General features: G+C 40.3%; 1 protein-coding gene across 2 annotated transcripts in view; it reads right to left on the reverse strand.

The window, feature by feature from the left end:
* Positions 1–24,893, reverse strand: part of LOC101344394 (S-adenosyl-L-methionine-dependent tRNA 4-demethylwyosine synthase) — a 274,405-nt gene that overhangs the window by 22,061 nt on the left and 227,451 nt on the right. For both annotated transcript variants that reach the window (XM_023735307.1, XM_004380851.2), the window contains exons 14-15: positions 20,698–20,808; positions 10,239–10,406 (exon numbers count right to left, since the gene is read on the reverse strand). In XM_023735307.1, coding sequence (XP_023591075.1) covers positions 10,239–10,406; positions 20,698–20,808 — 279 coding nt within the window. The remainder of the gene's footprint in view (positions 1–10,238; positions 10,407–20,697; positions 20,809–24,893) is intronic.

Here is a 24,893-nt window from a genome sequence, read left to right on the forward strand (position 1 = left end):
AGAGGGTTAAAATGTTGTGGGGTTGTTAACCAATGTCATAAAACAGCATGTGTGTTACTGTTACATGAGAAACTATCTGTTCTGTAAGTCTTCACCTGAAGTACAATAAAATATTAAAAAAAAAAAAGAAAAGAAAATTCATGAATTTACAGATCAAAGAGGTCCACAATGGATGAAAATAGACACAGTGTCTTAAGCACATCATGGTGAAATTGCAAAACAATGGAAACAAAGAGAAGATTTAACAAGGATTAAGAATCAGAATGCCTTCAGAGTTCTCAAGAACTGCACTGAAAGCTAAAAGACAGATCCAACCCCACAGAGAAAATAATTTCCAACCTAGAATTCTATACCCAGCAAAACTATCAATCAAGTATGTAGGGAGAATAAAAACATTTTTAGACATTTAAGATCTCAATGTATTTCCCACATACCCTTTCTTAGGAAGCTACCATAAGATGTGTTTCACCTGGATGAGGGAGTAGATCAAAAAGAGACAAGGGATCCCAGAAACCAGGGATCCCACACAGGAGAGAGCTGAAGGAGCGCTTAAGATGGCAGCTGCACACCAGGCGTCCTAAGTGGATGAGTCAGAAAGTGCTTCTGGAGAGACTCCTTTAAGAAGATGACTTGTATCTCAAATGGCTAATGATAGTGAGCATTATCTTCACATACTTGTTGGCTGCCTGAATGTCTTCTTTGGTGAAGTGACTGTTCATGTCCTTTGCCATTTTTTAATTGGATTATTTGTCTTTTTGTCATTGAGTTGTTGAATTTTCTATAAATTTTTAAGATTAGTCTTTTGTCAAATATGTCACTGCCAAAAATTTGTTCCAAGACTATAGGTTCTCTTTTTACTCTTTTAGAGAAGTCTTCTGATGCACATGTAGGTCCCAGTCATCTAGTTTATCTTCTGCTGTTTGTGCATTTTTAGTTATGTTTGATAGTCTATTCATGCCATAGATTGTTGTTCTTGTTGTTAGGTACCACTGAGTCCATTCCAACTCATAGTGACCCTATAGGACCCACAGGATTTCCAAGGAGCAGTTGCTAGATTTGAACTGCCAACCTTTAGGTTAGCAGCCGAGCTCTTAATCACTGTGCCACCAGGGCTCTATGCCATAGATTAGGGCCTCTATTTTTTTCTTCCATCTTTATAGTTTTAGGTTTTACATTTAGGTCTTTGATCCTTCTTGAGTTAGTTTTTATATATGGTGTGAGGTATGGACTGTTTCCTTTTTCTGCAAATGGATATCCAATTTTGCCAACGTTATTTGTTAAAGAGACTATCTCTTCCCCATTTTATGGATATAGACCCTTTGGCAAAGATCAACTGTTGATAGGTGCATGGATTTACTTCTGCATTCTCTATTTTGTTCCACTGGTCTATGTGTCTGTTGTTGTACCAGTACCAGGCTGTTTTGACTACCATGGCTGTATAGTAGGTCTGAGATCAGGAAGTGTGAGGCCTCCTGCTTTGTTGTTCTTCTTCAGTAGTGTTTTGCTTACCTGGGTTCTCTTTCTTTTCCATATAAAGTTGGTGATTAGTTTTTCCATTTCTTAAAAGAATGTTGATGTAATCTGGATTGGGATTGCATTATATCTATAGATCACTTTGGGTAGTACTGACATTTTCACAATGTTGTCTTCCTATCCATGAGCATGGTTATGTCCTTCCATTTAAGTAGGTCTCTTTTGGTTTCTTGCAGTAGTGCTTTGTAGTTTTCTTTGTATAAGCCTTTTACATCCCTGGTTAGGTTTATTCCTAACTATTTTATCTTTTCCGGGGCGGGGGGCGGGGGGGAGCACTACCATAAATGGTATTGTTTTCCTCTTTGGAGTTCTCTTTTTTAATGCAGAGGAATCCAATTGTTTTGTTGTTGTTGTTGATGATCTAGTACCCTGCTGCTTTGATGAATCCTTCCATTAGTTCCAGTAGCTTTTTTGTAGAATCTCTGGGATTTTCTATGTATAGGATCATCATCATCTGCAAATAGGGATAGTTTTACTTCTTCCTTACTGACTTGTATGCCCTTTATTTTCCTTTCTTGCCTTACTGCTCTGGCCAGGATTTCCAGTACATATTGAATAAGAGTGGTGATAACAGGCATCCTTGTCTGGTTCCCGTTCTTAAGGGGAATGCTTTCAGTCTCTCTCCATTGAGAATAATGTTGGCTGTTAGTTTTATATAAATGCCCTTTATTATGGTGAGGAATTTCTCTTCTATTCCTATTTTGCTGAGTTTTTCTTAGGAATGGGTGTTGGATTTTATCAAATGACTTTTCTGCATCAATTGATATGATCATGTGACTCTTTTCCTTTGTTTTATTTATGTGGTGGATTATGTTGATTTTGTAATGTTGAACCATCCTTGCATACCTGGTATGAATTCTAATTGGTCATGATGTATTATTTTTTTGATATGCTGTTGAATTCTATTGGTTAGAATTTTGTTGAGACTTTTTGTGTCTATGTTCATTAGGGATACTGGTCTGCAATTTTCTTTTTTAGTGGTGTCTTTGCCTGGCTTTGGTATGCAGGTTATGCTGGCCTCACAGAATGAATTTGGGATTATTCCTTCCTTTTCTATGTTCTGAAATAGTTTGAGTAGAATTGCTTCAACTCGTCTCTGAATGTTTGGTAGAATTCTCCAGTGAAGGCATCTGGGCTGGGTTTTTTTTTTTCCTTTTTTTTTTTTTTAATGACTCCTTCAATTTCTTCTTTTGTTATGGGTCTATTCAAATTTTTTACCTCAGTTTGTGTTAATTTAGGTAGGTAGGATGTTTCTAGAAATTTGTCCATTTCCTCTAGGTTTTGAAATTTGTTGTAGTACAGTTTTTCGTAGTATTCTGTTAAGACCCTATTTCAGTTGGTTCTGTTGTAATGTCACCATCTCATTTTTTATTTGGGTTATTTGTAACTTCTCTTGCCTTTCTTTTGTCAATTTTGCCAGTGGTTTGTCAATTTTATTGATCCTTTCAAAGAATCAACTTCTAGTCTTGTTGATTCTTTCTATTATTTTTCTGTTCTGTTTCATTTAGTCTTGCTCTAATCTTTGTTATTTCCTTTCTTCTGGTGACCTTGGGCTTTTGTTGCTCTTTTTTTATTTGGTCGAGTTGTATGGTTAATGTTTTGATTTTGGACCTTTCTTCTTTCTTGATGTGTGCGTTTATTGCTATAAATTGACCTCTGAGCACAGCTTTTGCTGCGTACCAAAGGTTTTAGTATGTTGTGTTTTCATTCTCGTTTGATTCTAGGAATTTTTTTTAATTTCCTCTTTGATTTCTTCTATTACCCAGTGGTTTCAAAGCAAGGTGTTGTTCAGTTTCCATGTATTTTTTTCTTTGCTCTTCCTGTTATTGATTTATAATTTAATAGAGTTGTGATCAGAGAAGAGGCTGCGTATTATTTCCATGCTTTTGAATTCTGAGGCTTGCTTTGTGGCTTATAATGTAGTCTACTCTGGAGAATGATCCATGTGCACTGGAGAAGAATGTGTACTTTGCTGCTGTTGGGTGGAATGTTCAGTGCATGCCTATGATGCCAAGTTGGTTGATTGTGGTATTTAGATCTTCTGTATTTTTGTTGAGTTTCTTTCTTGTTGTTCTGTCCTTAACCCAAACTGGTGTGTTAATGTCTCCTAGTATTACTGCGGGACTGTCTATTTCTCTTTTCAATGCTGTTAGGGTTTGTTTTATGTATTTTGGAGCTCTGTCATTGGGTGCGTATGTATTTATTATGATTATGTCCTCTTGGAGGACTGACCCTTTTAATCATTATATAATGTTGTAAAAATGACATGGTGTAGGCATCTGACTTCGTCTAACTTCACAAGGGGTAAAGAGAATGAAGATCAACAGCCCAAGGCTGATTCCTATGAGGCAGAGGTCAGACATGCATCCCCTATCCACCATCTTTACAATTCTGACACCAATCATCCCTTCCATGGCACTCTACTTCTCTGCCAAGTTTGATAATTCACTGCAATGGCCACACAGAACTTACAGACAATACTCATGATTATGGGGTTTATTAAGGAAGTAACAGGTTACAATTCAGGTTCAGGAACACTCAGGATATAGTTCTTCCATCAGGACAGCCTCTTCTCAGTTGTGCCCACAGGCACATGTCTCTCTGGCCCCTTGGCCTCTTCCACTTGCTCAGGCAAGTGTTACAAAGCTCTTTCAAGCTCTGCCGATAAGTACCCTGAGGCACCCCACTCTGCCAGCAACCCTCGACCGGAAAGCACTCAGCTCTAGCTCCAGAGGTCAGCAAACCTAGCTGTACCACACGCTTGGTGGCACCCTACTCTGCCAGCAAGCCTCCTGCCGGAAGGCACTCTGCTTTCTCGCTCCATGGGCCAGGAAGCCCACCACAGTGTCTCCTGCCACTGTTTCTTTGCCACCCCTTCTTGCCATCTTCAGTATTAACAGCTCTCTCTCTCAGTCTACTGGTTCCAAGAACTCAGTGCAGGGATCCTGGGTTGAAAGGTCATGATCAGCTCCTGACTCTTCTTCCTGTGTACTGGTAAGATCCTCTTCCTGCTCTGGAATTGTCTCTCTTTTACGGCAAAACTGACCAATTCCCTTGGTGGGCCACAATTACTTTATGTGCACCCAATCATTTGGATGGGAGTTACAAGACCATGGCAAGAAAGGCCATAAAAAAGCAATCCACTGTACTGCAAATGTCCTACCTTATCTTTTATGGTGGATTTTGCCTTAAAGTCTATTTTATCAGAGATTAATATTGCCACTCCCACTCTTATTGTTTGCTCAATAATTTTTTTTCCATCCTTCAAGTTCTAGTTTATTTATGTCTTTGTGTCTAAGGTGTGTCTCCTGTAGACAGTATATTGATGGGTTGGGTTTTTTTTTTTTTTTTTTTTAAATCCATTCTGTCACTCTCTGGCTCTTTACTGGCACATTCAACCACTTACATTCAGTGTGATTATCAACAGGTATGAGTTTCCTGCTGTCATTTTGTTATTTGTGTGTGTCGTGTTGACAGTTTCTTTGTTTTGCTTAATTTTCTGTGCTGAGTTCTTTTTGTTTGTGGATTTTCTTCACTTTGTGTTTACTGATTCTTTATGGTTTTCTGAGGAGGTTTGTTATCTTTCTTTGCCATTACCCTAAAATTTACCTTTATCTTTCTAAGTTTATACCAGTCTTTTATTTCTTGATATCGCCTTGCTTTCCTTTCCTATGGAACCTCTATAACTACACTATTTATTCCTCCTTTTTGTTTTGATGTTGTTGTCATTTACAGATTGATATCTCTGGTTCTCTGTTTTCATTCTTTAAGCTTTATTTTATTTTTGAGAATTATTTATCTGGATTGGTATCTGGCTGATGCTGTCATGCATCTTAATCTCAGGTTATTGTCTGATGTTTTTGGTTCTCTGTCAGAAGGACTTCCTTTAGCATTTCTTGTAAGGTTGGTCTGGTTTTTACAAATTCTTTTAACTTTTGTTTATCTGGAAATGTTCTAAATTCGCCATTGTATTTGAGAGACAATTTTGCTGTATATATAATTATTGGTTAGCAATTCTTTTCTTTCAGGGTTTTATATATGTCATCCCATCGCCTTCTTGCCTGCATGGTTTCTGCCAAGAAATAAGAGCTTAGTCTTATTTGTTCCCCTTTGAAGATGACATTTTGTTTTTCTCAAGCTGCTCTCAAGACTCTTTGTCTTTGGTTTTGGCAAGTTTGATTATGTTATCTTGGTGACTTTCTTTTGATGTCTATCCTGTAAAGGGTTCACTGAGCTTCTTAGATGGGTATCTTCTCATCTTTCATGATATTAGGGAAGTTTTCTGCCAGCAAATCTTTGACAATTCTCTCTGTGGTTTTTTTTTTGTGCCCTCCTGTTCTGGAATTCCATCATGCATAAATTAATCTTCTTGATAGTGTCTCACATAATTCTTAGGCTTTCTTCATTTTTCTTCATTCTTTTTTCTGATTGTTCCTCAAGCAAATTAGCGTAAAGGGATTAGTCATCTATTTCTCCAATTCTGTCTTCCACAGATTCAATTATGCTCCTATGTCCTTCTATTAAGTTGTCTATTTCTAAAATTTTACTGTTAATCTTCTGGATTTCTAGATGCCATTTTTGTATGGTTTCTAACTGTCCATTTATTTTGTCATTTTGTCCTTGTATTGTCTTCTTGAATTCTTCTAACTCTTTGTTGGTATTTTCCTTGATTTTGTCTGTTATTTTCCTTGGTTTTGCCTGTGTTTTCCTTGATCTCTTTGAGAACCCCATATATAAAAAACCTTTTGAATTCTTTATCAGGTAGGTCCCTTACTATTTCTTCCTCAGGAATGTTTTCTGGTTCTTTATTTTGGTCACTTGCTGGTACCATCTTGTCCTGCTTCTTCATGTGACTTAATATTGTCTGTTGTCTCCAAGGCATTAAGGTGTTATTATATTTATTTATTTATTGTATGTTTGTTTGCTGCATCCTCATCTTTTGTTCTGTTTTGATGTATCTGGGCAAGTGAGGAGCGCGTGCTACTCTAGTCTCTACTCTGGTCACACTGGAGCCCTCACCCCGTCTCTGGGTGGAGGCGGGGGGGAGGCAGCTGGTTGTGTAGACACAGGTTTCTGCTCACTCGTCTTTCAGGGCAGCTGAGGGCACGTTGGGCAGGAATTGGCTGCAGTCTGTCATTGTTCCAGTCACACAGGACAGGGAGGGGCACTCATCAAGTGAGTGGGGCAGTAGGTGTGATTATTGGGCATGCAGCTGCACTGTCACCACCTCCTGCTGGGTTGGGGGAGGCAGGAGGTGGGTGTTGGGCAGGCATGCACATGTAGTCACACTGGTGCCACCTCCTGCTGGGTTGGTGGGAAGGTATGTGATGGGTGGGCTCGTGCTCAGCCACTTAGCCTCCACCGCTCACCAGGTCAGGTGGGGACAGAGTGACAGAGTAAGTGGGTAGCCATATGCATGGATGAGGTGGTGCCACCTCCCTCTGGGTCAGGTAAAGGGGGAGTGAGCAATGGACTGGTGCCCACACAGCCGCGCAGTTGCCACCTCTCAGCTGGGGGGGCGGGGGGGGGAACAGAGGATGCTCATCTTATGATCCCTATTCAGATAGGGTGGTCCGCTGGGCACAGGACCCTCTGCCTCCTACGATCAGGAGGGTTGGAGGGAGTGTGCCTCTCCAGCCAACTGACGTGGGTGCCCGGGTACTTCCCGTCCACTACAGCCAGCAGTAGGGGACAGTCTTAGTTATCTAGTGCTGCTGTAATAGAAATACCACAAGTGGATGGCTTTAACAAATAGAAATTTATTTTTCTCACAGTTTAGGAGGCTAGAAGTCCAAATTCTGAGCGCTGGCTCTAGGAGAAGGCTTTCTCTCTCCACTGGGTCTGGAGAAGGTCCTTGTCTCTTCAGCTTCTGCTTCCTGGTTCCTTAGAGATCTCCATGTTGCTTGGCATCTATCTTACCCATCTCTGCTTCTTCTGCTTGCCTTTTATACCTCAAAAGAGATTGACTCAAGACGTACCATACACTAATACTGCCTCATTAACATAACAAGACAACCCATTCCCAAATGGGATTATAACTACAGGCACAGAGGTTAGGATTTACAGCACATATTTTGGGGGTACACAATTCAATCCATAACAGGGACCCTCCCAGACCTCACCCTATGCTTCTCTTCATTTGTACCCTTTTTTGCTATAATAAAAGTGTAATTGTAAGTATAGCACTTTCTGTGAGTCATTCTAATGAATTATCAAACCTGAGGAAGTAATGGGACCCAGCAAGTGAGAAGTGAGGTGGCGTCTGGGGACTCCTGAGCTTACAGCTAAGCAAATGGCTATCCTAAGGGGGTAGAGGAAACTCTAAGCTTACAGCTGGTATTCTGAGGGGGTAGTGGAAAAACCCCAAATTTGTAGCCAGCATGTCAGAAGTGAGGTTGCCGTAAAGATTCCAAGCTTGCAGCTGGTGTCTGAGGTCTTGGGCCGACTCAGCAGTCTGGAGAACTGTGTCCTTTAATTTGTGAGCTCTCACCTCGCTCCGCGTGGAGTCAGAGGAAGAAGTGCTGCATGTGCAGCTGGTATCAGAACAGAAGGGAACAGAATTGATAATAAATTGATTTGGACTCATCAACATGTTTGGTGTCAGAGAAGAGAGGTCTGACTTTCCAAGCAGGAAGTCACTTTGGTTACTGGGGGGAAAGAGTGGGCCTTTCATGTTCAAATTAAAGCTGACTTTAGTTGCATACAAATCATTTATATTAGAAGACGTATTCCATCTTTGACCTTTATTACTTTTTTGGTATTAATCAACAGTCCTCCCTTCTTTTTTTTTTTTTTTTAAATAACACTTTATTGTGGAATAATTCACAAACAATAAAATTCAGGCTTTTAAAGTATACAATTCAGTGGTTTTCAGTATATTCACAAAGCCAACATAAAGCCAATTTCAGAACATTTTCATTATCCAAAAAAGAAACCCCATATCTATTGGCAGCCACTTCCTAGTCCCCTCTGCCCCCAGCCCCTGGCAACCAGTCCCCTCTGCCCCCAGCCCCTGGCAACCACCAATCTGCTTCCTGTCTCTACAGATTTGTCTATTCTGGACATTGCATATAAACGGAATCAGAATATGAGGCTTTTTGTGTCTAGCTTCTTTCACTTAGCATAATGTTTTCAAGCTCAACCACATTCACGTTTTTAGAAAGCTCTTTTTAATGGAGAATTTGAATGAAAACAAGACAGAACAGTATAATAAACCCCTATGTACCATCATCTAGTCTCAACAACCCTCAACCCATTCAGACACCCATGCACTACCCACCTCGTATTATTTTCCATAAAATCCCAGACATCACATTATTTCATTTGTAAATATTTCAGTGAAGACATAACCGTTATGAAGCTGCTCTAACACCGGTGTTCTAATTAAGGTTTTTTCTTATTTTAATGACCTACCCCTACCAAGAACTGAATTTTTCCTTTAGTAAGCATTATTTACTTAAGAAAGACACTGGATCTGGGTTCTTGTCCTAATAAAGGCATTAAAGGGGAAAAATGAAAATAATCATGAACAAAAATCCCAGACAAAATTCTCCAGGTGCCCAGATTCAAAGTGAACTCTAAATTGATAAATACCCCAATACAGTCATGTGCCACATAGTGTCTGGTCACACAATATCTGACCACATATATGTCCGTGGTCTCATAAGGTTATAAAAGAGTTCAGAAATCCCAATCAGAGAACGGGACATAGCAGACATAACCAGATGTAGCAAACGAAACAGCTTCCCGCACGCAACACATGTATTTCATATCTCTTGTATACACAGCAATTGTGCTGCCAGATGTATAATAGTACATATATAACCTATAATACGTATGTCTTGATAGTCACAATAAACGCCTGTGTTACTGGGTTATGTATGTACTGTACTTGCTATCATTTTAAGGTGAATTTTCCCTACTTACAAACACTGTATGCTTCAACTTGTAGGCAGCAGCATCCAATCTTGTGTATTGCCAGATACACTAGCTGAAATACAGTACTGTACGTGTACAGTATCTTGGCTATTTAGTCAATACAGGTACAACACAGTATCCCATATAGCTTTGCTAAGTATACAATATGGTGTTCGCACAACATTCAAATCACATAACATCCTATTTCACAGAATGTACTGTGTGGACGTTAATTGATGCGTGATCGCATTTCTCCTATAGCTGGAAACACTCATGTGGGGGCTGTTTAATATGTTAGCTTTTCCCTGTCATTCAAAGAAAGGACTAGAGGTTATTGCAAGGGTGTGTTTTGTTTTTGTTTTTGTTTTAACACGTACCTATCTTAAAAATGACAAACCGGAAAGCACTTCAAGATGTCTAGGTGAGAGCTAAGAAAGAAACAATTTCACACAGAAAAGAGAGTTATGAGCCCAAGAGACAGAATTTAGGATTTTCTTAATGTTTGTTTTAGGAAAGGCAGCAAACAAGCAGATCTTAACTATGACCAAAAAAACCCACTGCCGTCGAGTCCATTCCGACTCAAAGAGACGCTATAGGACAGACTAGAACTGCCCCAAGAAGCGGCTGGTGGATTCGAACTGACAACTTTTTGGATAGCAGCTGAATGCTTAACCACTGCGCCACCAGACTCCAACTATGACAGGCTGAGAGGAAAATAAAAAGAAAAGAGAAGAAAGGAGCAGTAAAAATATGGGTAAGAGAAGAATGTATACTGAAGAATGCGTTACCTTTTTGTGTGCTATCAGGAGGCAATTGGAGTGTTCATGTTCACATGCAACATCATAGTCGGGGATCAGATCCACCAGCTCGTGGACAAAGCGCACCACTTCCTCGTGCCAGGGCACGTTGGCCATGGTCAGATTGCTTGCAGAACTTTCTCCACAGTAGGTAACACCCTGTGGACATATTACAATGGTTACAGACTATCACAGACCTAATTTTGAATGTCATAGAGTAACAGTTTCAGAGCCAGGGAGGCTTCTAGAAGTCATTCAATCCAATCCATGTTTTAAAGTGAAGAAGGCAATACAAAGATTATAAAATTGCCTTGGGAGGTCACACACATCACTGGTGACAAAGGCAGCACTCGCGTCCCAGGCCAGTGCCCCTTACAGTCTGTGATGATGCTGGTGCCTGATTACCAGGCTCTGTGCTATGTCACACTGCATGCTATTTAGTCACAGCAGTGTATTTCAATATGCTTTGTATGTTCAGTGGTATCCTTCCATTCAGAGACTTTTGTGCTCTATAATAAGATTAATTCTCAAGGGATCATAATCCTTAGCACAATAACAGGGGCACAGATGTTGCTTTTGTTGTTAACTGCCATTGAGGTGGCCCCCAACTCATTGCGACCCATGTGCAGTGGGTGAAACATTGCCCAATCCTGTGTCATCCCCAAACATTGCCCAATCCTGTGTCATCCCCGATCGGCTGCAAATCGGACCATTGTTATCCATAGGGTTTTCATTGCCTGATTTTCAGAAGCAGATCACCTAGTCCATCTTAATCTGGAAGCCAAGCTGAAACCTGTTTAACATCCTAACAACATGCAAGCCTCCACTGACAGATGGGTGATGGCTGCACATGTGGTGCACTGGCTGGAATCGAACCCAGGTCTCCCACACGAAAGGCAAGAATTCTACCATTGAACCACCACTGTCCCATGGAAAAAAATTCACTGACCAACTGACTCACTGGGAAAATACATAAGCCCCCATTTTCCACAATGGTTTAGATCAAGGCTGGTAAACTTTCTGTAGAGCCAGATAAGGGCCTCTTTGAAACTATTCTTTAAGGTAATCACTCTGTAACATACTTTGCATATGGATAAATATTGTTACGGATTGAACTGTGGCCCCCCAAAATATGTATTGTAAATCCTAACCTCTATGCCTGTGGTTATAATCTCATTTGGGAATGGGCTGTCTTTCTTATTTTAATGAGACAAGATCAGAGTGGGGTGTGTGTTGAGTCAGTCTCTTATGAGATACAGAGATTAAATAAGCAAAAGAGCAAACAGAGACGGGGGAAGAAAGATGCCAAGCACATGAAAATCGCCCAGGAGCAGAAGCTCAAAGAGACAAAGACCTTCCCTCAGAGCCAAGAGAGACAGAAAGGCTTCCCCTAGACTCAGCACCCTGAATTCGGACTTCTAGCCTCCTGAACTGTGAGAAAATACATTTCTGTTTCTTAAAGTCACCCATTTGTGGTATTTCTGTTAGCAAAGCACTTGTTAGCTAAAACAAATATAAACACAGAATCATGCCAGCAGGGGAATATATTTGTGTATATATACACATACACGCACATACATACATCTTGCCTATACAGAAATTCCTATTACATACAACTACAGTAAAATAAATTGGCTTCTGACTCCTTTGACCTCGATGTGACAACCCAGACATATAAGACCCAAGGGTTTCATAACTAAGTTCTCTATTTGGTGACTTACAAAATGATAAATGACTACTTTTCTAGTAATAAGAGATATCTTAACTCTGTGGATCTTCAAATATCCCAGAATCAAACATCCTTGCCAACTGGTTAGAATATTCAAGATATGCTTCCACTAAGCAAGGAATAACTGAAATAAAGAGATGTGCAACACACACATATACACACATACCACTGAACATACAAAGCAGATTGGAGGGGGCAGAATGACATTAAATGAAAAACTCACAAATGAGCACTGCAGAATGACCCTGGTTCCACAGATGGCAAAGCTGAGACTTCGCCGAAGACTCAGATGAGCTCTCCAAAACACTCTACTCCAGATGGTCATTCACAAAGACGACTGGTATACATAAGGAAATGAGATGGCCTTTGTGGAACATAAACTGCAGGCTACCCAACTTAATTATAATAAACAAGAGAATCTTCTCTATTAGCCCAATGATTTACTGAATTCATTAAAAGGAATATGCGTTTTAGGTGAATAAAAAAATCAAATAGTACTACAGTTCAAAAACATCTTTAAGAAAGCTTGGCTGAAAAATTGTGCTAAACTTACACAAATGCATAAAAAAAAACATGAAAATGACTGCCTGGTGGACCAAATTAGACACAAAAATGCACTTTACTTTGATTTAAATACACTTATGACGTGAATTATACAAACATCCATTTATGTAGTAGCTAATTCAAAGGAACTTTTTTTTAATATCGTTTTAAATGTTAGTTTTCTGAAGCACAGAGGTTTTAGGTAAAATCTTATACTCATGACAATGACTTTTGAAAACATTTTACTATTTCTTTTCAGCTATAACAAGTCATGAGACGTTAAGGGGAGATTTGGTTTGGAAATGGAATGAGAGAATGAACACTATGGTTCATTATTATGCCTTCACATAATACTTTTCCTGGCATTCGTGTGATGCTTTACGGTTTACAAAGTGCTTTCACATAAATGCTCTCGTCTTAGTCAGATTAATGGTCTGAGGCAACCAGTACTGGGAAGCTTCCTGAGTCAACACAGAGCCTGGGCTGTTGCCATGACGGATGTGGGGTGAGCAGAAAACAGTCTTGGGGAATAAGTCTGTGCAGCCACCTTTGGAAACCCCTGGGCCTCACTCAGCTTGGCTCCATGATACCTTCCTTCGCCCAGTATTCGCCTCTCTGCTTCGACTACTTCATTCCATCCTACACTCTAGTCTACTGATGACTTGCCCCACCGTTATTCCTAAGCACAAACAGTTGAACCTGAGTTACCTAAACACGCTTTCTTTTCGGCTGGTATCAAGGCCATCTGCCACATTCTCATCCCACCCACACCCCCATTTACCACCAGCAGCAAGTCCATCCTCCACAACTTTGAAAAACAGATGGATTCAATGTTGCAACTGAAACCCAAAGTTATTTAGTTTAGAATCTACAGGTTGAGGTGTGACAAGCAGACCCAAAGAAGGTTCCCAAAGAATAGCACCACTTATGTATCCTTGGGTTTGTCTAATCCACGCCAACACAAACTGGAAGCCTTCTTCTCCTGCTTCTGTAGTCTCACCTCTGCCACATTCAGTGTCTCAAGGGCTGGACTACCCCAGTCAGAAGCCAGTCTTCATCTGGATTCCCCATTAGCTCTCAAATCTCTGTTCAAGAACCCCTACTCTACCTGACCCCAATCTCATCATATTCCGTGCATATATCATAGTCTCACCAGATAACTGGTGTAATGACGTGTTTATGGGCCTGTCTTCTGAGCTCTTAGAGGGCAGGGCTGCAACTTTTTTTCTCTGTAGCCCTCACCAATCTGTGCTGAATGAACTAAAGATGAAGTCATTCATTCTTCTATGACACTGAGCCCCACGACTCTTCTTATCTAATATAAAGTCTCATTCATATTATTCAGGATTTTTCTACTCTTTAAATGATTATGAACCAACTGATAAACACTTTTCAATCACCTCATAGGCATGTGAAAGCTGGACAATGAAAAAAGAAGAAGAAGAATTGACACATTCAAACCGTGGTGCTGGTGAAGAATACTGAATATATCACGCACTGCCAAAAGAACGAACAAATCAGCCTTAGGAGAAATACAACCAGAATGCTCCTTAGAAGCAAGGATGGTAAGGCTTTAGCTCGCTTACTTTGGATACGTCATCAGGATAGACCAATTGCTAGAAAAGGACATCACGGCTGGAAAAGTAGAGGGTGAGCGAAAAAGAGGGAAACCCACAATGAGATGGACTGACACAACAGACACAATGGACACAATGGACTCAAACATATCAAAGATCATGAAGATGGTGCAGGACTGAACAACGTTTCATTCTGTTATACATACGGGCACCATGAGTCTGAGCGAACCTGACGCAACTAATAACAACAACACATACCTTTCACCTTTGTATGCAGAAAGAGACTGAGGCTAAGCTAAGACAGCCGTTTTCAAGGCGCATTCTGCAAGGACTGAGTGCTGTAGTGCTGCGAGAGCCACAGTGGTCACAGTAAGATGTCTTTAAATCATTCAACAACGAACAATTGCGGAGCACCGACTATTCTCAATGGGTAATGCTAGGCAGACAACACAATGTTTCATTTACAAATGGATTGTGTTACTGAAGTTTTTGAGTAAGGAAGATGTTTGTAACATGAAACACATTTTCACAAACAAGCAAGCAAATAATGATAGCTAAGATTCTCAGGTTAGCAAATAAAGGCTTATTTAAGCCATAATGAAGCTAAAATATACAGTTAATTTACAGGGAGTATAACAGAAAAAGATTTCACAAGACTAGCAATGAAAGAAAAGAGGAAATCAGTATCATAAAGGAATGGCTTCTATTGATTTAGATGGAATAAATAAGCTTAATGGAAAGTGACCTAAACATTTACTGAACCCAGGTATAGGTTACTCCATCAAATTCTCAAAACAAATGCATTAGCTATGTATTATTACTTTAATTTTATTATTAAGGAAGTTTAGGCTCTAAGAAGATACGTAAGCTGTGCCAGACCACATCAGGAAATTGTAGGAGTGCATCACAGCTGTGCTCCTCCCCTGCCCACATGAGACCCCAGTGTGTGCAGACTATGAGACCCCACACTTCCAGGAGTGGAGGTGCTGAGGGGACCACCTGGCCATCATGTCACTCCCACATCCACAGCCTCCGTCTCCTTGACACAAAGATGCTCCCGGAACAACTTACATGACCAAAGAGAGGGCGGTTTTTCTTCCTTTTGGCTCACAGATGAAATGAAAAGAGAACATGCAGAAGAGAAAGCAGCGGGTAGAAAACGGAAGACAGTCTCCTAGTCTCATTAGGTCAGCAGTAGAAGACAGACCGATAGAAGGACAGGAGTTGATAGGGAGTACACAGGTACATGAGAAACCTTACTCAAAGGGCATTTAGGTAATTTGTAAACATTTTAGTACAACAGTTGGAACATAACAAGTATGTGTTTATGTTTTAAAGTCCTAGAAATTATTAATAAAAAGATGAACAACCCAAGTGGAATATGGACAAAGGATATGCAGAGTACCATGTCTGCTTCTGCACAGAGCCCGGGTGTATCATTAGCCTAGGGCTAGTTCGTAGTATCAATTTCATATCTTGTGGACATTCATATGGCTTGGAAGCACTATAAATTTGAACTCTAAGCCCCTTTGAGGGCCCGGCTCTGGACAGACTTTTCCATTTTACCACAAGCTTAGGTTGAGAGCAAGCCTTCCAAGTGCTACTGTGTGTCAGAGAGTAAACTGTTTCCTAATGCATCCTTTCACTCAAGGTGAAAGGGCCTAGTTTTCTGTCCTTTAACCCAATCCTGCCTTTACTGGGACCATGGAGCATTGCCAGAGTGGTCTCTATGCTTCTGGCCCCTGTGGATGCCCCTTACAGACCTGACAGATCAGCTCTGCTCTCAAAGGCATGTTTATCATGACACATTCGCTTTTAGGTGTTTGCTTTCAGAGGACTTGGAAGTTATTATAGCTCCCACACCGCTAGCTCTCATTAAGTGTTTTTTGCATTGTAATAATTCACAACACAGAAATATTAAAAGCGAAATTAATAACCTTTTCCTTTCTTTCTCCTTCTCCCAAATAGAATATGTTAACAATTTGATATATACCCTTCGACACTTCTCCCTTTTCTTATATAAATACATATATGAGTCTCTGGTGGCACAAATGGTTAAGCACTTGACTATGAATGGAAAGGTTGGCAGTTCAAACCCACCCAGACGCATCACAGAAGAAAGGCCTGGTGATCTGCTTCTGAAAGGTCACACACAGCCTTGAAAACTCTATGGAACACGGTTCTATTCTGCACACATAGGGTCGCTGTGAGTCAGAATCGACTCGACAGCAAATGTTTTTTCTTTAATAGTTATATATAGTTAAAAATGTAATTAAATAATAAATATATTACTCTATAACTGATTTTGTTTCCTTAATAGTATATTATATCCTGTAAACACTGCTTTTCCCACTTCAGTATAAAAGGAAGACACTTCATTAACTTGCTGGACAAGTGAGAGGTGAATTTAATAAAGTCTGTGATCCAGCTCGCAGGGCCCTGTGCTTGATGTCCTGTCGCCCTCAGGTCTTCAAGAGACAGGCTGAGTATCACCATGCTTTCCTCTGATGCAACCCCAACTGATACACTAAACCAAAACAACCCACCCCCCGCCCCCACACTGCTGTCGAGTCGAATCTGACTCATAGTGACCCTATAGGACAGAGTAGAACTGCCCCATAGGGTTTCCAAGGAGCAGCTGGTGGACTCAAACTACCGACCTTTTGGTTAGCAGCCCAGCTCTTAACCATTGCGCCACTGACACACTACATTTTATCATTTAAAAAAAAATTGTAATTATGATTAGATTGCACATTTCTCCAGGAGTTTTTCATTGTAAGACCTTCCTCTCACACTAGCTCATTTTACTTCTGTAGACTCTGCCTTATTCAACAAGACATCCATTCCCCAAACAGCATACCCATACCAGATCTGTATCTCTCGTACTTTACTGAGGCCTGCCACACAGAGAGAGCTCAAAAATATTTGTTGAATGTGGGGATAAAATAGTAAAATGGAAAGCTTGTTTGAAAGAAACTATGTCACTGTAACATCTCAGCTACAGAGAGATTTTACCTGATATTTCCTAGTGGTGTCAATAATTCAAGGAGCACTGGTGGTGCAAACGGTTAAGCTCTTGGCTGCTAACTGAAAGGATGGTGGTTCAAACCCACAGGCGGCTCCGAGGGAGAAAAGACCTGGTGATCTTTTAGATTACAGTCTAGCAAGCCCTACGGGGCAGTTCTGTTCTATCACATAGGGTCACCGTGAGTCGAAAATGACTCGATGGCGCCTATCAAGACCAATGCTAATAATCTGCCCAACTAAAAAATACTCATCAGAGAATGACACATTTCAAAAGTAGCCATCTTCCCCAAGAAAAATAACATTTAGTGATTTTTTTTTTTCAGATTATAAAATACCTTGTTAATTATTGAAAACATGGCTGAAAAAACACAAAGAAGGAAAGGAAATTTAGAAAGGTTACTGTGTGGTCCAGCCCAGTTGCTTTAAAATAATAGAGGGTTTACTGCAACATAATTTGAGGCAGCATTCTTTAATAGCTACACAATAAATAAAAATACCACTACCGCTGGCAAGGTTTTCTAAAGCCAGCACATCCACTTTCAGATGTAATTTGTATCTCTGCACCATTAGGGCTCTCGCCAAGACTAGCTTTTAGAAATTCACAGCACTTTCAAAAGAAAAGTGTCTTGCACCTGGCCAGAGATAAAATGCTATGTATCCCGAGAGGAGGACTTCATCTGTTCCCCACCTTCCTACCGCTCCAGAGAACAGCAACACAGAAAGACGAACTTACTAAACCCACTGCCATCAAGGAGATTCCGACTCATAGCGACCTTACAGGACAGAGCAGAACTGCCCCAGAGGATTTCAAGGCTTAATCTTTATGGAAGCAGGCTGCCACATCTTTCTCCTGCAGAGTAGCTGGTGTGCTCGAACTGCCAGTCTTTTGGTTAGCAGTTGAGTGCTTAACCACTGTGCTACCAGGGCTCCTTGAACTTAATCAAAGGCAGCTGTAAAACTCTAAAATAGCCTCAGATAGGACACAGACAGCAATCCACTTCACAGACATAAACTAAAAATACTGGAGCTGACTTTCAGAGACAGGGTGAATTTCCCCGCAATGTTCACTCATTTTGGGGATTCTCAGTTGCCCAAAAAAGGTACTTGACTTTTAACACTCCACAGCTTTGACTACTGTCTCAGACCGATGACTTCCAAATCTTTATTTCTAGCCATCTTATCCCTAGAACTCCAGACTTATGTAACCTATGAGCTGTTTGGACCTATATTTGGATATTTAAAAGACATCTCAACTTTCACAGCCAACAGAGAACTTAAGAAATTATTCCCCAAACTTGCCCTCCCTCATTTTCTCCATCTCAGTAAACTGTTCCACCTCCACACATTGCTCAAGCCCAAAACACAAATGCTAGTCTTGATTTCTTTTGCTCTTCCACACCCCACCCCCACAACTAATCTAGCAACAAGTTCTACTGAGTCTACTTCCAAAATGTATCCCTAACACAACCACATCTCTCCAACTGTGTTACCACCGGACCTTCTCCAAGGTGTCACATTTCTTGCTTGGATTAGACAGTAGCTTCCTAACTGGTCTTCCTACTTCAACCACTGTGCTCTACAACCCATGCATGACAGAGTAGGAGGGTGATCTTTTAAAACCATAAATCAGATCACACCATTCCGAAGCCTAAAACCCTTTCCTAGTACACACAGTATATAAAAGCTTCCTATTAACTAGTGTAATAGGCTTAAAAGGCTCAGTACAATCTGGCCCCACCTCTCTGATTCATCTTGTACCACTGCCAACCCCAGTGGGGTTGTCTCAGGACCTTTGCACTTGCTATGCCCTCTGCCTAGAATGCTCTTACTCTAAGCCTCTGTATACTGGGTTGCTTCTTACTATTGTTGTTGTAAGGTGTCATTGAGCTGGTTCTGACTCATAGTGACCCTATGTACAACAGAACAAAACACTGCCTAGCCCTGTGCCATCCTCACAATTGCTGCTATGTTTGAGCCCACTGTTGCAGCCACTGTGTCAATCCATCTCGTTAAGGGTCTCCCTCTTTTTGAGTCGGAATCGACTCGACAGCAATGGGGCTACTTTACCAAGCATGACGTCCTTCTCTAGGGACTGGTCCCTCCTGATAACATGTCCAAAGCACCTGCTTCTAAGGAGCATTCTGGCTGTACTTCTTCCAAGACAGAATTGTTCAGTCTTCTGGCAGTCCATAGTATATTCAATATTTAGGTATCAGCTTTTAAAATGTCACCTCCTCAGAAAAGCCTTCCTGCTTATGCTAAAACACCCAACCACAATATCCAGCAAAACAAGACATGCATTCACCCTTTGACCCAGAAATCCACTTACAGGAATCCATCCCAAAGAAACAATCGCAAAATATGGAAGATAATGGTTGCACAACATGACTGATATAATTAGTCTCAGTGAATTTTACACATGAAAAATGTTGAATTGGCAAGTGTTGTGTTATCTATATTTTTACAACAATAAAGAAAGAAATATGAAAGAAGACAACCAAACATTACATACCGCCTGATGGAAGTACACAATATTGCTAACGAAACAGTCTTGAAAAATCCACACACCTGAATCTGATCAATCTTTTCTCAATTTAACTACTAACCCACAGGAAATACAGACGGCAGAAACCGTCAGCAAAATCTAAAACATGGGGAGCTTGACCGAATAAATGATTCAGTTTCTTTAAAAAAATAAATTACAAAGGAGAAAATACAGATGGAATAACATTTTTTAAAATTAAGAGACAATCCAATTACAATGTATGGCCCCTATTTGGATCGTGATTCAAAAATACTGTTAAAAAAGAAAGAACTGGGAAAACTTAAAGTCCATGCTCTAATAATGAAGGAATTATTGTGAAAATTATTTATGTGTCAGATGGTACTCTGGATCAGTGTTTAAAAAGAGTACATATCTAAGAGATACATACTGAAATAGTTATGGATGAGTGCTACAATACAGGGGATGTGCTTCAAAACTACCTGGGTCAAGGGCAGAGAAAAATGGGAAAGGCCTGGTGATCTGCTTCTGTAAAGATTATAGTCAATGAAACCCTACGGAGCAGTTCTACTCTAACACATGGGCTCGCCATGAGTCAGAATGAACTATACAGCAATGTGTTTGGTTTTGGTGTATAGTTAAAACCACACTAGTCATGAGTTTATAATTTTGAACCTGGGTGATGGATGGTTGGGGGTCCAAAAGACTATTCTCTCTACTTCTGTATCTGTTTGAAATTTTCCATAATAATTTCTTTTAAAAGCCAACCAATTAAGCACTATAACACTATTTTATTTCTCAGCTTATCAATGTCCTTATGTAGTTTTTTTAAATTCATTTTTTGTCGATTGTCTATCTCCTACTAAAACATAAGTTCTGTAAGAGCAAGAGCTTAGTCTTCTTCTCTGCTGTTTCTCAAATGCCCAGAACAGTGCCCAGGGTCTTAATGTATATTTCTGAAGAAAGAAATGAAATCTCTGGGACCTGCTTTAGAGTTTTAAGCAACTGAAACGCCACTGTGGCGGGCAGAACATCATGGTCAACGTGCACGCCTTAGCCAGCAAGGCTCACCTTCACTTCAATGAAGTCAGGATTCCCAAGGGACACCAGCTCAGCGTAGGCCTGGAGCTCATCCACATTCCACGCTTTCACGAGTGTCAGTCTGTAGACGGTCCGTTGTTGCTGAAACAAAGGAGAAGCCAACTTTGTTTTCATCTTGGTGGAAGTCACATAGTAACCAAACCCCAAACTTTCTCTACCCATAGCTAACCCAGGTAGGGCCGAACACAGCATCAACTTCTCTAAGTTGAAGTGATATTTTGCAGATAGATGAAAAAAATGTAAACAATGCAATAAGATCTTCATAAGCCTTATGAGGGTATATATAGTGACATATTCTTTTTCCCTCACAATATCTAACACTGCGTTTGGCACCTGTCATGGATTGAATTGTGCTCCCCAAAAATATCTGTCAACCTGGCTAGGTCACGATTCCCAGTATTGTATGATTGTCTATCACTTTGTCATCTGATGTTATTTCCCTATGTGTTGTAAATCCTATCACTATGATGTTAATGAGATGGATTAGCAGCAGTTATATTGATGAGATCTACAAGATTAGATAGTGTCTTAAGCCAATCTCTTTTGAGATATAAAAGAGAGAAGCGAGCAGAGAGCTAGGGGGACCTCACACCACCAAGAAAGCAGTGCCAGGAGCAGAGTGCGTCTTTTGGACCTGAGGTTCCTGCACTGAGATGCTCCCAGACCAAGAGAAGACTGATGACAAGGACCTTCCTCCAGAGCCGACAGAGAGAGAAAGTCTTCCTTGGAGCCGGTGCCCTGAATTCGGACTTCTAGCCTAATGGACTGTGAGAGAATAAACTCTTTGTTAAAGCCATCCACTTGTGGTATTTCTGTTATAGTAGCACTAGATAACTAAGACAGCACTCAAAAATTTCTTGACAAACACACCCTGAATTAGATTTAGTAAAGTATAGCAAATTGACCAAATAGCTTTTGGCTGTGGAAAATTAATTAAAGTAACCTTCAGGCTTTCTGGTACTAATCACTCACGTTGTTAATGACAAGAATTTCCAATGACTCTTGTTCTCTTTCCTGCTTTCTCATTATTTAATGATCTCTTGGCATTTCTTGTTGGCAGAAACGCACATTCATGAACTGTCAATGTTGCCATTTGTTTATCATTTAACCAAAAGAGTAACCAGCGTTCTGAAAAGCAAGTAGACCGCAGCCCCCTAAGCCTTAAAGAAGTTCACACCCTTTGCCTTTGCAGGTCTCCGCCAGGATCCCACCCCAAACAAATGATTAGAAATGCAAAGACTTATTTAAAAACCTCAAGACAACATTATTGATGATCATTTGAAAGCTAAAGCAAGACTCCTTCCCCGAGTGGAAGCAGGACCTGTGGCTTCCTCTAACCATGGCAAAGGTGATGGCATATATGGTTACGTGTATATGCTTACGTTACATAAGACTACAGTGCATATCCTCCTGGAGTCTCACTGTCTGTCTCTCTCTCTCTCTTTCTCTCTGGCTTTGAGGAAGCAAGTAGCCACGCTGGGGAACCCCATACGTATCGAGGAATTACAGGCGACTTTTAGGTGCTAAGGGCGGCCTCCAACCAACAACCAGCAAGACAATGAAGCCCTCAGTCCTATAGCCACAAGGACATGATTTCGCAACAACTTGAGAGAGCATGGAAGGAGATCCTTTCTGAATGGAGACCCCAGCTCTGACTGACAGACTGGCTGCAGCCTTGGGAGACTCTGAACAAAGGACCCAGCTAAGCTGTGCCCAGACTTCCTAATCACAGAAATTGTGGGATAGTAAATGTGTGTTGTTTAAACCTACTAAATATTGTTATGCAGCAAGAGATAACACACCAAATTTCCAACAACAGAAAAATGACTAATAAAATTATCATGAAATAGTGTGAAAGTCTAGAAACAAATCCAAATTTCTATAAATACAGGATGAGACAAATAAACTATGGTATAACCACAAAACAGAATACTACACAGCTGAAGAACAGAAGGAGAAAAATCTCTACATATTCCTGTGATGTAATCTCCAGTGTATACTGTTAGGTGAAAAAAGACAAGAAGCAGAAGACTATTTATAGCTGTGTGAGGTTACGGGAAACAAATATATAAAGGCGGAAGGAGAAAAAAGAGTGGAGGGGGACAGGAATGGTAGCTAGAGTGAATGGACCTTGTTTTGTAACTTTAACTTTGGAACTAAGGAAATCTTTTATATAATGAAAAATAATTAATTATAAAGAAAAAATATATCCCTAAAAATTCTAAGCACACAGCAAATATGGATCCAACTGTATATCAAGTTAGTGGCATACTAATACAGAGAAGGAAATGTCTAGTGACTTAAAAACGATTTGACTGTGCATCTCCACGTCCTCACCACCAATTATTATTGTCTTTTTTATTTTGGCCATGCTAGTGGGTGAAGGAGTCCCTGGGTAGCCCAAATGGGTAAATACTGGACTACTAACCAAGAGACTGGAGGTTCAAATCCACCCACAGGTGTCTCAGAAGAACGACCTAGTGATCTCCAGAAAGGTCACAGCCATGAACACCCTAGAAGGGTGGTTGTACTCTGAAACACATGGGGTCGTCATGAATCGGAATCGACTCAACAGCAACTGGTAGCGGGTATGAAGTAATGTCCCTTGTGGTTTTGATTTATATTTCCCGAATGACTAATGATAGGTCCCTGGATGGTGAAAACGGTTAAGTGGTCAACTACTAGCCAAAACACTGGTGGTTCAAACCCACCCAGAGGGACACTGGAAGACAGGCCTGGTGATCTCCTTCCAAAGGGCCACAGTCTTGAAAACCCTGTGGAGCAGTTCTACCCTTCATACATGGGGTCACCATGAGTCAGAATAGACTCGAAACCAACTAACAACAATGATGTTGAGCATCTTTTCATGTGCTTATGGGTCATTTAAATGTCTATTTAAATTCTGTCCATTTTTAAACTGGGTTATTTGTCTTCTTCTTATTAAGTTGTAAGAATTTTTATATATTCTGGATACAATCCCTTATTGGATATATGATCTGCAAATATTTTCTCCCGTTCTGTGAAGTTGTCTTTGGTTTCACATTTTAAATTTTGATGAAGTGAAATTTATCTCTTTTTTTTTTCCCTTTATCATTTTTTCCTTTATAGTTGGAGGCTTCGGTGTCACATCTAATAAGTCACTACCTAACCTAAGGTCAAACAGATTTACTCCTATGTTTTCTTAGAAGCGTTTTACAGTTTTAGCTATTAAATCTAGATTTGTGACCCATTTTGAGTTAATTTTTACTTGTGGTGTGAAGTAGGTAGGGTCCAAATTCATTCTTTTAAAAGTGGATATCCAGTTGTCCCAGTACCATGTGTTGAAAAGACTATCTCTACTGCCCTACAATGAATAGTACTGGTACCTATGTCAAAAATCAGTTGACTATAAAAGGAAGAGTTCATTCCTGACTCTCAATTCTACCCATTGATCTACATGTCTTGTCCTTATGATAGCACCACCCTGTCTTCATTACTTTATAGTAACTTCTGAAATTGAGAAGTGTAAGTCTTCCAACTTTGCTCTTTTCAAGATTACTATGGCTATTCTGGGTCCATGATTTATTTTGTAATTTCTTAAAAAACAAAGGATTTTTAAATTCTGCCCATGGAAAAAGGATATAAACAATGATACCGAATAGCAATAACTGCTCCTAACACCCAGACTGTGATTTCTGAGCACCTTTTTCTACAAAAAGGAATCAGGGGAAATGGCTGATTAAAGTTCTAGGCAGGAAATATACAAGCCGAAACCAGGGTAATTTTGCTAGAAAGCAAGGAAGCTGTCAAAGATTAGCTAGGTTCATGTCCAATGGACGCAGAAGCCAACATGAAGGGAATCCCACTGGAACAACAACAACAAGGTTGATTTGATTTGAATATCAAAAAGAATCATCAATAATGGTGTGTATTTCAAGGCTCGGGGGATATCTAGGTCAACTGGCATAACATAGTTCATAAAGAAAATGTTTTATATCCTACTTTGGTGAGTAGTGTCTGGGGTCTTAAAAGCTTGTATCTAAGATACCTTTATTGGTCCCATCACGTCCGGAGAAAGGAGAATGAAGAAAACCAAAGACAAAGGAAAATATTAGCACAAAGAACCACATGAAACATAGCCTCTACCAGTCTGAGCCCAGAAGAACTAGATGGTGCCTGGCTACCAT

This window comes from Trichechus manatus, unplaced genomic scaffold, assembly GCF_000243295.1.
Source record: "Trichechus manatus latirostris isolate Lorelei unplaced genomic scaffold, TriManLat1.0 scaffold00077, whole genome shotgun sequence".
NCBI classification, from domain to species: domain Eukaryota; kingdom Metazoa; phylum Chordata; class Mammalia; order Sirenia; family Trichechidae; genus Trichechus; species Trichechus manatus.